Source organism: Siphateles boraxobius, unplaced genomic scaffold (genome assembly GCF_051911475.1).
Source record: "Siphateles boraxobius isolate OS27281-9 unplaced genomic scaffold, OSU_SipBor_1 19, whole genome shotgun sequence".
Taxonomy (NCBI): domain Eukaryota; kingdom Metazoa; phylum Chordata; class Actinopteri; order Cypriniformes; family Leuciscidae; genus Siphateles; species Siphateles boraxobius.
Window position 1 is genome coordinate 25,828,980 of NW_027508799.1, and position 12,882 is coordinate 25,841,861.

At 38.7% G+C, this 12,882-nt stretch overlaps 1 protein-coding gene across 2 annotated transcripts; it reads right to left on the reverse strand.

Moving 5' to 3' along the window:
• Positions 1–1,127: 1,127 nt before the first annotated feature.
• dyrk2 (dual-specificity tyrosine-(Y)-phosphorylation regulated kinase 2) lies at positions 1,128–12,462 on the reverse strand. Of its 2 annotated transcripts, none has more exons than XM_077234570.1 (3): positions 12,042–12,462; positions 11,321–11,451; positions 1,128–5,747 (listed from the first exon to the last, which is right to left on the reverse strand). In XM_077234570.1, the coding sequence occupies exons 1-3, from the start codon at positions 12,094–12,096 to the stop codon at positions 4,155–4,157; spliced, it is 1,779 nt and encodes a 592-aa protein (XP_077090685.1). In that variant the 5' UTR covers positions 12,097–12,462; the 3' UTR covers positions 1,128–4,154. The 2 variants fall into 2 exon arrangements, with proteins under 2 accessions (XP_077090685.1, XP_077090686.1); XM_077234571.1 differs by having other exon boundaries at positions 11,933–12,428.
• Between the last annotated feature and the right edge of the window lie 420 nt (positions 12,463–12,882).

The following is a 12,882-nucleotide window of genomic DNA, read 5'->3' on the forward strand; positions in this document are numbered from 1 at the left end:
CATTAGTGATTTTGTGTTGCTTGTTACCGGTAAAACAACTTTGATTATAGATCCTCAATATTTGAACCATTTATTAATAGCACACACATGGAGTGTTTGCATGGTTGTTGCATGGACGACATCTCTCTCTGCCCCTGAAGTAAGTTCCCTTAAGGAAAACACTAGGTCGTGCACACACACAGTATTCGGTATTAATAAAACACGATAAAGATAGCAAAGGCTCACTACACAGTCCTGGATTTCTGTATTACTGTAGATTTATCAATAATGCTGACATGCGCAGAAGTTCTTCTCCCCCAGTCTTATTAGCCATTGCTAATATTAATCAAAAATGGATGAATGTTATTATATTGAACTATCAAACTCAAATGTTGCCTGGAAATCAACTGTCAATCTGAGGTTCCAAGGAGGAACATTAATTCCCTTAATTTGTAAACTATGTACTACTGGCTGCCCAGATCCTTTTACAGCCCTTTCAACAGATCTTCTTTTGACAACAGGCCAAAATTATGTGCGGTGTTGCCAACTAACGACATAATGAGCAACTCGTCAGTACTTTACACGTATTCTCTCCTAATTTGTACTCACATACTTTATTTTAAAATATTAAAAAACATTGCCAAATATCCAATAAAGCTGTTCTCATTTACATATTTTCCGTCAAGACAACAGAAAGAGTGTTATATAATGACCGACTACATGTTAACCAGCAGTCCAAAAAGTCACTAGATTTGTTGCTAGTATCTAAAGGGGTCTGAAAAGTCGCTAAATTGGCAACATTTGTGTATCTTTTTCTATGGCAAAGCAGGTGACTTGATTGGACTAACTGACTCCATCTTGGCGATGTCACTTCGTAAAGAAAAACTATGCACCTATAGACTGAACTTGTAATACGCATGTGGATGACGTCACTGCTTTCACAAATTAGCGTTTTTTGTAGTTTACACAGAAAATAATAACGTTAGCATTTTCAAAAAAAATCATTTTTTTAGGCCTTCAAAACACCGTTGTTGTGTAAATGAATGGCCAAAACTTTTCAATTTTTAGTTGAAAACGGTGTTGTATAAACATAGTTAGCTTAGCTTTTAGTTTATTCATATTGCTTAGAGATGTCACCACAAACCGCATTTTGTAAAGATTGACATTAAAACTTTTATTAATATATTTCAGCCACACAGTAAAATTTAACAAATGATCACTAGAAAAAAACTCTTCTTCCATCAGCTGTACAATACATACAGTATCATTAAACTGGCCGCCAACATTAAACCCCCACTACAGCAATATATGTAGTGTTTTCAGCAGCATTTCACGAATTGAAAACATTATACATATGTACACATCCACATCGAATTCTCAACAAATTCACATATGTACAGTACATTTCTGTGGCTGAATATAAACATTGCCAACTTTTTTCCTCTGTTAAAGATCTGATTTAAAAAAATGAAGCTGACAGTGGGTAGCTAGATTCAAGAGTTGGGGCATACATTTAAAAACTGTAAAAAGCATATCCTTTTAAAATGTAACTTTCAGACATGTGGTTTGATTTTCCCCAACAATGCTACCACAGTATTGCACACAAGGATGACAACTTACTAACTGTATTTCATGGGGTGGCAGTTTTTACTGCTCAAAAGATACATCCAGCCATGTCAAATAACAGGAGATTTGGAGGTATGCTACATCTGTCAGACATTTTAACAGGTGATGTGACTGTCTAATAGAGCTCAAGCATCCTTCCCTCTCCACAGAGCAGGTAAAAAGAGAAAATCTGGCTTCTTTTCCCACATAACCACTAACACAGAAAGGAATGCACTTTGGTATGTACCAAATGCCCTGGATTCGTAAAGTACAAGAATATCACAACAGTCTGAGGTAAAATATTAAAATGTGTTCTCATTTCTATTGAAATAAAATCAACCAAATGTATCACCTTGAATACTTGTGATGTTAAGATAACATGCATGCAGTGGTGAAGACACTTGTTCTATGTCAGTGATTGTTGTCTCTTACTAAGACAACCCTGGTGGAAAAAGGGCCTAAAGTTATTTGTTTACTCTCAAATCATAGTAGAAAAAAGTGTGTGTCTGAACTGCATACAACCTCTACTGTGCGGCCAGTTGTTCCCAAGTCCCATTTAACAAGGTTTGGGAAGTAGCCAATCTTTGGGCAACGCTCAAACATGTGCAAGAGAATCACCATGAGTCTTTCAAAGTAAACGGAAAGGAGAGATGTTGTTTGAAATAAAATGAATGGCATTGATTACCAAAGGCACATTGTATGAAACCTAAGGGCACAATTACTCCACACTGCTGTCAATTCACAGAACAATAAAAACAGTGTAAAGTACATTGTGAAATGCCTGCTGATGTTGGCAGGTAATGTCTGCATTTGTAAAGCACTATGGGTGTCCAAAAGGGCCTTAGGCCCTGTGCAGTGTGCAGTAGGCCTGGTGGGCACTGTGCCAGCCTCTAGTGGGGGAGGAGGGATCAACATGAGCATTACAGCTTTGCTGGTCTCCCTGACAGCCCATAGTTTGACCCCTTCCACACCCCCAATCCATGACTGGGTGAAATTAAGCAGGACTACCCCCTGCTAGAGTAGGATTTCAAAGTAGTGGCAGATATATTTTTTGTGCATTGCACCGTAAATCAATCCATTGATACACAAGCCACCTCCACTGGTTCCACCTATATTAGCTCTTCATTGACACAATAAAATGAAGTAAATAAGTTAAACTTACTAAGCTTTTACACCCATGTCAGTCAAATTATTCTTTCCATATCACAAATGCTACAAAAATGGCCAGTCTTTGTGTTCTAAAGAGAAATATTCTTTTTCAAATCCAACTGGTTTGGATTTGGGGGAAAAGTGTTATCAATAACTTATTTGTAACATTATTTTTTAAAAAGGGAACAACCTTTAAGAATTTTAACTCTGGCCTCATATTAGCAAGTCCACACAATGATTATGAAACAATATGATGATATGCAATGTTGCCATCTTGTCTTTGTGGTTATAAATTTGTTTCAAGACTTCAATCGTGACATACTCTGATATAACCTTGTCCATCTCAAATGTTTATCATGCATGATTACTTGCTTGCATTAAAGTAAATGCAATGTTCTGCTTTCCTATTCTTAAATTCTTAGTCCTAATCACAGCAAAAAAAGCATTCATTTTAGAGACAAGACCAAAAAAAGTAAATTTTTGAACTTGACCTAATCTGCAAACTAAGTCTTCACTCAACTGATTACACAACACCGTTTTGTTCCATAAGCGTTACGTTTCAAGATATAAAAAACATCATACATAAAAAAGGTAAAGCACCAAAGTTTTTTTCCCCTTCCAGGACAGTACACTGTCAAAAGCAATTCTTCCAGCGAATAGCTTATAATTACATGAGTGTCAAGTACTCCTGAGTATCGTCTCCCATTTAGTCGCATAAATTCCTTTAAACTTGCCATCAATCTAGACACTCTTTTTTCCTCATTTAATGTCTTTAAGGAATGTCAAGAGATTTATAGGCACATACCAAGTCTATCATGTAAACATTGATTCCCTTTGCTACCTCATTACAGTCTGCAACATCCACTCTCCATTTTACCTGTTTCCCTTACATAGTCTCTTAGAGTGCTTTATAAAATTATCTTGCCTTGATATTGACAACATTAGGCTGCAATGCAACAGGTCTCAGATCGAATAGCTTTTAGTAAATGCATTTTTAACCTTTAACACACTATTTATCTGACAGGATCTGAGGGTGGTGATTAAATTCTCAGAAGCACACAAAACAATGTACCATTACTTCATAGTGGCAAGGCCATTTACTTTGTTATGCTACAATATGTAGGTATTAAACCAAAGTGGGACTTTCTGTTATTATAGACCAGATTGTAGAACCAGACTGCTCCTTCAAAGCAACATTCAGCAAAGTCCTGAGATAAAAACTTTAAAGTGTTGTTCCCCCTTTCTTGGCCATTTGAGCTTTCCTAGAAAAAATCCAACTAAATCTGCTACAAAGCAGTTCATTAATGGTGTATATGCATTAATGACTCTCATTCCTAAAAAAACATGCTTCTGAATGCTCAGCTTTTCAAAATCAATAACAATTTCCAATATCATCATTTAAAAGAAAAAAAAAGTAGTGTTCAGCTGACTAATTTTGGCAACACTGTCCTTTGTTGTATATTCCCATTGGCATCAGTCATTTGTGCCATGTTAGTCCTTAACTTTGTGGCTGAGCCAGAAGGGGGAGGTAATTTGGAGATTGAAGTTATAGCACCAGTACCCTCAGTGATCCGCTTTACGGTGGTTTTCTCCCCAGTGGGAGGTTTTGGCAAGCGTCTTCTGAGCCATGGGTGGCGGAGGGCCTGACTAGGGGTCATACGCAGGGACGGGTCCCACTCTAGACACTGTTTTAGAAAGTCCAAGAAGAGTGGGTCATCACAGCCTTTGAGTGCTGTCACCCAGTCCCTGCTGCCTGGTGGACCTCTGAGTTTGCCCCTACGTGACCTTCCCCCATTCAACCCCACTGATCCATCAGGTAAGGTTGTGACTGTGCAATAACGGGGACATCCCTTCGAACTGATAAAATTTTTTGCTCTCTTTGATGAATCCAGTAGCTTCTGGGAGGGCATACCCAACAGCTCTATGACACATGCTAGTTGGTCACCTTCATCTTCTCCAGGCAAGAGAGGGTACCCTGTAAGTAATTCCGCTAAGATACAACCTAAGCTCCACATATCAATTGGCATCCCATATCGAGCACCCAGAATGACCTCTGGGGCCCTGTAGAAGCGTGACTGTATGTAAGTGTAGACCCGTTGATGCTCATAACAGCTAGAGCCGAAGTCGATCACTTTTATCCCACTGCGCCCCTGCTGCTTCAGAAGGATATTCTCAGGTTTGAGGTCGCAGTGAATAATTCTGTTTTTGTGCAGGGAGTCCAGACACTGTAAGATGGAGTGTGCAAACTTGCGCACTAGTGGCAAACTAAAGCCCTGAAACTTGTTTTTCTTGATGAGCTCATAGAGGTTCATGCTGAGCAACTCAAACGTCATGCAGATATGGTTGCGGAATGTAAAGTTCTCCAGCATGTGGATGACATTCATGGTGGAGTCCTTATCCTGCTTGCGCAAATGTTCCAGAATGCGAATTTCCTCTGCTGCTTGGCGATGGAATCGCTTTTCGTTTCGCACCATTTTCAGGGCCACCTGCTGGTGGTTCTTGTGGTCATAGGCCTTCACCACCTGGCCAAAACTGCCTTTACCAATAACCTTTAGTACCTCATACCTATATGATATATGGTCATGGGGCACATGAATATAGGAGCCCTGATCATCGTCATAACCTCCATTGTTAGACCCTCCAACTACACCTTGTCTTTTCTTCGCATTTGGACCTATAAAATAGACCTCAGGGTAGCTGAAGATTTCTTGGTGTTCAAACACTGAAAGCTTTGACATGTACTGTTTCATGCCCTGCTCAGGAGTCAAAGGCGCTGGCTTAGGTTTGCTTTCAGTTGATTTGATGGAAGTTGAGCTGCCTTGTCGACACTGGCTGCTTTCTTGCTGCTTCTCCGGCATGGCCAGACCTGCTCTACCAACAGGTGTCAACCCGTTGGGTTGTGCAGTCAACACTGTCCGTTTGTTGCTGTTCTCCTCAAACAGCTGTTGGACGTGGATCTGCTGGTGATTCCCGACGTGCAGATGGTCATTCATTGTGTGCTTATTGCCTCCAGCCTGGATAAGGTAAAACAAATGCAAGAGGCATCATTTCAGGATTGTTTCCTAAATAAATTAAGGACACACTGCTGATAATATACACATTTAGATTTGACATAAAAGAGCCAGCCATATAATGGCTTAAATATTCAAGGCATTCCAACCCTGTCAATCCCGGCAGAAGTTTTTCCATGATTCTCTACAACAGGCTATTTGCATGCATTATTAACTTGATTCTTGTGCTTAGCAAAGTTTGGACAAAGTACAACCCAATGTACAACAAAATCCTCCTTGTCTATTGTTGGTGGATCAATAGAAATGAAGCTTCCTATCCTAAAGACCAGAGATCAGGAAATAGTCCATAGAGGGAAAAGAACAGCTTGATTGACAAAAATTGCAGAATAAAAACATACTGGGCACTTCTGTGTATCCCTTGTTATGCATAGACTTCCGACACATGACGGGTCCTGCTGGTTTGTATAATTTGCTTCAGTATGTTAAATAACTGATCGAAGAGATTTGGTGTCCAATGCGTGTAGTGTGATTCTCAACCTTTCCATTTAAATGCTATTTGATGTTAGACAATACCTAGTTTTTAGCATGTGGAATTCAGCTATGGGAGACTTGGAAGTTTTTTTGTTGTTGTTTATTTAAGTTCATTAACATGATTTTCCTGCTTTCCTGAATCTCCTGCCCTGCAAGACGCTTACTTCCTTGATAATGTGATTACCTCTGAATCTTGTTTTTACAAGGACATCCTGTTGCTTCAGTTAGATGTTTGCAGCATCCTTCTCATTTTATAGAGACCGTTAACTCTTACACATTTGAACATGACTCCCCTTGACATGACTGTTGTCCTGTTATTTCAGCCAAGTACTTTTAACGGATTAGCATTTATTTTTGTGTTTTGGATGATAATATTCATGATCCACTTAACTGTGCTTTATCGTCTAATCTCAGCCTTTCCGTATTCACATGCAGAGAGAGTGATAATCTCCAAGTGTAAAAGCATATCTGGTCATTGCAAGACTTCTGATTTTTACAGATCCTTTTTTATCTCTACCTATCTCCAATACCCAGATGGCAAGTACTGATGTTTTTACACCTCTGACTGAAGATAAAAATAAATGCCCAGCTTGAACTCTAAATCCAAAGGCTCTGACACGATCTGCTCTAAAATCACTCAAAATACAGGCATATTTTTTGCTTTGGCCCTGTTTCACGCAAAACTAAAATGGTGACAATGACTACGTTTACATGCAGCCAATATTTGGGTTATGGTCGGGTTAAGGTCACTATTCGGGTTTCTGAAACATTAGGAATAACCCGTTTACATGCGTGAGCAGAGAGTTTCTCCTGTATACATGGAATTGGAATATCCCGATGTAAACGGCGATGCACGGTTAGCTTGTGGACGGAGTACGGACAACCTTAAGACGCAATATGCGTCATTTACGATTTTTCTTCCTGTATCCAAAGACAACAACAACAGCAGCAGCACACGGATAATGAATAGTTCGGGGCAGATAGCGATCGCCTTTGTTTGCGCTTTGGTGCTGGTACTGACCTCGCTCCAAAAGTATGCTGTGCTGCGTCTCGCCATGTTTACTTCCGGTACACTGCACGCAGGTTTTTGTATGCGCCGAGAAGTTCTTCTACTCAAAAGACTGAGGGTGTATTCACACCTGCCTTGTTTGGTTAGATTGAATCGAACTCTAGTTCGTTTACCCCCTTGGTGTGGACCTTGTGGGCAGGTGTGAATACAGCAATCGAACTCGGGTGCGGACCAAACAACCGAACCGAGACCCACCTGAAGAGGTGGTCTCGGTACGGTTCCAAACGAACTCTGGTACGGTTCGTTTACGGTGTCAACATGAACCGACCCAATTGCAAGAAAGCACTGCGCCTTTGAGTTAACAGGCTTCCGTATTCGGAGTTGCGTTATGGGAAAGTGATCTGTTGTAGCCTACTACATTCCATTCCGGCGCACTGTCTGGCCACACGATACTGTTGCGCATCTTTCTGCGCGTCGTGTGTGCATCATTGGAATGGAATGAATGAATGAATGAGTGACAGGGCTCTCAAGTGTCACGCATTGAGCGTAACAGTCACTTATTTCGGTCTTTTGTCACGCTCTCCCGCCACACATTGCATTTCTCACGCTGAAAAAACTATTTGTAATATATTTAATATGCCAAAACTCTGGCCGCGCCGCTCTCACTGTGGAACCGGCAGGAATCAAGCGCGTCTCCTCTGGTGTTGTTAGCCAATCAGAAAATAGCACTATTGTATCTGGGTAAGATTTAACGCAACAACCAATGACACCGCGTCGGCACGACACACGTGTGGTTTTGTTTACAAATTTTGGTTCACTTGCAAAAAGAGTGTGAAAGCGAACCGTACCAAAAAACAAACAAACATTTATTTGGTCCGGACCAAAGCAAGTGAACTATCAGACTTTCCTGGTGTGAATACACCCCAAGATTCCTTGCGAATAGAACATGCGCAGAACACAAATCATTATGGGGATATGCCGATACGCATTTACATGACCAAAAATTCGGGTTAGAAAAGGGGTACCCCAGGTATCATATCCGGGTTTTTAAAATCCGGGATATGAGCATATTCGGGTTTTTGCCGGCGTTTACATGGCCGTGCGTGACCGGGTTATTGCTAATATCCCGGTTTTGAACGGGTTATTGGCTGCATGTAAACGTAGTCAATGATGTCCTGTTTAATGACAGGCTTCTAGAAAATCATTTGTATCATTCAAATATAAATATAACCAATATCTAATCTTAAATCAGTAAACCAATATTTAGTGTCACAAAATAAATCACACACTGTTTTAAATAAGCTCATGATATTAAGCATAGATTTAAGTATTAGCTAAGGCAGGACATTCTTGATCATTTACCAGCCATCATAAAGAGTAGCTATATAGTTATCTACAGTAAAAATGTATCACACTGACAGACTATTGAGCTCATGCATCATACACAATAGATTAATGAGATTTAAATTAGCCTCTGCAACTAAAAATGAATCTGAATAAAGCTTCAATTTCAACCTTTTGAAATTGGTCGCCCTGCTGGATAATTCAAACAGGATCTGAACAGGTGGTGGGGTCGTAGAAAATGCATGCTTGCTGGCAGCTGTAGAGGACACAACTGGAGTCGAACAAAATACACATTTTGTCTAGGAAATGTAGTGAACATGGCAATCATTCTAATGCTCACTACTCTGCAAAATACATATACAGCTTGAAAAGAGTGCTAAAAGGCTGTGACTCAACTGCCCTCAATGATGTTAATTTACCTAAAAGGTATGAGACTCAAAACTAACTAGACAGATATTTTAACATACAGAACAATAAAGACAGAAGTATTGCTGTCCTTGTAATTACTATAAAACTTGAAGACTAGAATGTCTTCTTACATGAGTGGCTGGCTGATCTAAAACTTTCGACATATATATAATTGGAAGTAACCTTCTAAACTTCAAAATCAACACATAGTGTGTCCCTTAATGTCCTGCTAATTCCCATACAATAACTTGACTGTGAATTTGACATTTGAAAAACACATCAGAAATGATTTTTAAGATCTTATATGTATACACAATCAGCTCTAATTTGTTGATGTAATCTGTTACATGACTAAGTAGGAATGAGCCCGACGTACTGCCCTTCGAAATCATTACTGTTAACTTAAGCAATAAGCATCATCAAATCATAGCTCATCATGACACCTAATCACCATTTAAGTAATAACCGAGAGCAAGATGGAAGTTATAATTCCCAATAAGCTTATTTTGTTATAATTGCATCTGCAGAAACCTGAAAAAGTTCTCATTCAATCATTAAGCATATTTTTATTTTATTTATTTTTTATTCACTGAAATAAGACATATGGAAATTCATAAATTTCCATCTTAGCTTAGCAATTAAATTTCGTAAAACATAAATGTTGATTGACGAGCTAGATTTACAAATACAATGCTGAGATGTAATTTGATTCATTACATGTGGCAGGAATTCTGTTTTGTAAGACTATGCACACGTACAAATGTGCCTACCATGCGAGTCTGTGTCTATATTTACCCCTAATAGAATGGCAGCTAAATAAAGAACTCACAGCTACTTAGTCATAAATGGCATTGATCCAATTATTTGATTTAATTCAGTGATGAGTCAAATACATTTACATAAACTGCAATTCTTTAAACATTATTAATAAACTAATTATTGCGCAGCATTTCATTGTCGTGCATTGCATGTGTTTTAGCAAACTTACAAATTTTTCCCTAAAATATCATGTTTTTTAGTCCTACAACATGCAGTGAATGGATTAAGATTTTGGATGTATGGCTTTACATAAGGAAATTCACTTGATGACAGATTTCAGCTGTGCCTGTTGGCTTCACACTGATGGCCTGAGAATTTCCCATCCCCCACCAATGGCAAGATCTCCACACAATACATCAACCAATGACTCTAAGAGAGCCACTGATCATTACTACTGCTCATATCTGAATATTTTTACACCGTTTAAACTTATATTCCATGCCTTTCTTCGGAATTAATATCAAATTAATTTATCAAAAACATGCATTTTGGTTTTCAACATCTTTAAACTACTGTCAGTCTTCTTGCTACTGTCTCTTAAAAATGCATACCTTCCAAGTACAGTGCACGGTCTAATCATTACATTGTAATTCTGTATCCATATAAGACTCAGAGAAGACCCTTTTTGTCATGCATTGATAATGTAACAACTCACAAAATTGACATACAATCTGATTATTTTGTACTCCACTAGCTGCATTCACGAAGTCACTTACTGTATAAGCAATGATGTGCATACAAAATACTCAAAATACAGTAACAGGTTTGCATTCTGTATGAATCATGGACCCTTGCTTAAGGGCCCTTAATAACACATGCTATAAAAAAGGGTTTTTCAAACTGGGGTTTGAGAGGCCCTCAGAAGGCCGCAAGAGAGCACCCTAGAGGGGTCTGCAGAAAATTTTAAAGAAAGAGAGAAAAAAAGATTTTAATACATTTATTTTTTTAGGGCTGTCAAAGCTAATGGGTTAACTGTAACCTTTATATCGCTCAGTGTAATTTGTAAGGAACTATTCTTTGTAAAACTAGTGAAACGTTTATTGTGAAAATTGTAAACATTTATTGTGAAGAGCACCAAATCAATTGAAATTAGACTGAAAATGGTTTCTTCAGGTACATTTACCTCTAATATTAATCTAAAAGTGTAGGAAAATACACACAGTAAACTAATACAATGTAAATATTTTAATACTTAGTACATTTTACAATATAAACACCAATTATTTACTTAACTTTGAAAATATTATAATGTTGTGTCAGACAGTATCTTTCTACATAAAAATAAATAGCAGCTTTTACTTTAGGAAGGGAAATATCATGTGTTTATATATATATATACACACACACACACATACATACATAACAAAATATATGCTAACATTGTAGCAAAACTCAGATTATGAGAACAAAGGAGGACTCAGGAGGCATGAATTGTGGAAAGTGCAAGCAAGAAGGTTAATTTTACCGTGAGAGAGTTGCTGTTCCTGAGTGGTGGTAGTGTGACGGGTGATGTGGCTTCAGTCCCTGCTACAGCCCGGGGACCCCCGATGCCCAGTCCGGGGGAAGACTGTAGCTGGCAAATCTCACCCCCTTTGCCTGTGGAAATTAGCAAACGTATTCGGAAAACTGTTTACACAATTGCTTTAACCTGTCAGTATTTTTAAAAGGCAAAAAAGATATTAAAACAAAAGGCTAGTTCGTCCAGAAAAGGAAAACTAGCCCCGTTACATGTAGCCTATGGATTCATCAGCTGTATAAATCAATTAAGAAATTTAAAGTGAACCAGATTTTATTTACACAATTTTAACAAACGAAAACCAACATTAGCACAATGAAAACCTTGTAACGTTATAGGCTACAGACACAATAGCTATACAACCCCCAATAAATCTAAGAGCCATTAATCCAAAGCGCTTGAATTTTTAAATATAACGTTAGCGTTAGTCACTATAGCAACAGGAACAATTTACTGAATACGAAAACAGCCGTTTTTTTAATGGTGTTACCAGGGATTATAGCTACTGTACTCAGCCCTATAGTCACCACGAGCAATAAAACGAAACGCTGCGAGCCTTACACGCGTTATGGAACATTTAAATCGGATAAATAATCCATCTCCAAAATCCAATCCGGAGAATTAACGAGCCCGGCGTCGCCCTCTTAGATCCAGGAATTGGGTTCCTTACCAGTCGGGTAGACAGCAGTAGCAGCAGCGGCAGCGCAGGGTTTCTTGGTTAACATGGCCGCTGGAGAATCACACACACACACGCAGAAAAGCCACTTCAGAGTCTCTCCCCTCCTCCCTGTGATCACCCACTCTGACTGCTGCTACTCCAATCAGATACATCCAGACCTGAGCAAGCCAACTCTAGGGGCTGCTTCCTCAAACGCTAACCGAATTCGCGTTATCATCGCTTGGAAACGTGCAAAACAAACAAAGACGCTCGCATGGCTCTGTACAGCTCCGCACTTTTGGGCCTCGGAAATTCTGCGCGGCCCGTGGCATTCTCTCACACACAGTAACTAGGAATATACTTTAAACCGGTTTAGGGTGTTGTCTGGACTTATCTATCACCCTCGTTCGCCTCCACCCTCTTTTCTTCCCCCCCGTGCGGCAAGCCGCATTTACATTAATAGGATATATATATATATATATATATATATATATATATATATATATATATATATATATATATGAATAGTATATCTTTCAACAGTGGCTAATGTCTATAACGGTTTGAATTGTATATAGCATTACATAATACCATTATATACCACTATATAGCATGTGTTATGAAAAACAGCAACACATTTATAACATAACATACCGTTGTATAGGGAAAAATCTATTCCCTTTACAGATTATTCATTATTAATTGTACAAGTTTTACCAAACACAATTTACCACAGTAGGCTAACTGTAACTACAATAAAGCATGATACATTCTAGTAAATGTTTTCTCCTTTTTTTCATCGGGTCTTTGTATGTGACAGCTTTAGATATTTGCCTTTTTGCCATGGCATTTA

Bases quoted from the DNA above. Each gene is read 5' to 3' on its own strand.
- dyrk2 (XM_077234570.1), bottom strand. From the start codon at position 12,096: ATGTTAACCAAGAAACCCTGCGCTGCCGCTGCTGCTACTGCTGTCTAC. The intron at 11,452-12,041 runs GTAAGGAACCCA...TAATTTCCACAG, and splicing joins TACTGCTGTCTACCCGACTG to GCAAAGGGGGTGAGATTTGC. The intron at 5,748-11,320 runs GTAAAATTAACC...TACCTTATCCAG, and splicing joins GGAACAGCAACTCTCTCACG to GCTGGAGGCAATAAGCACAC.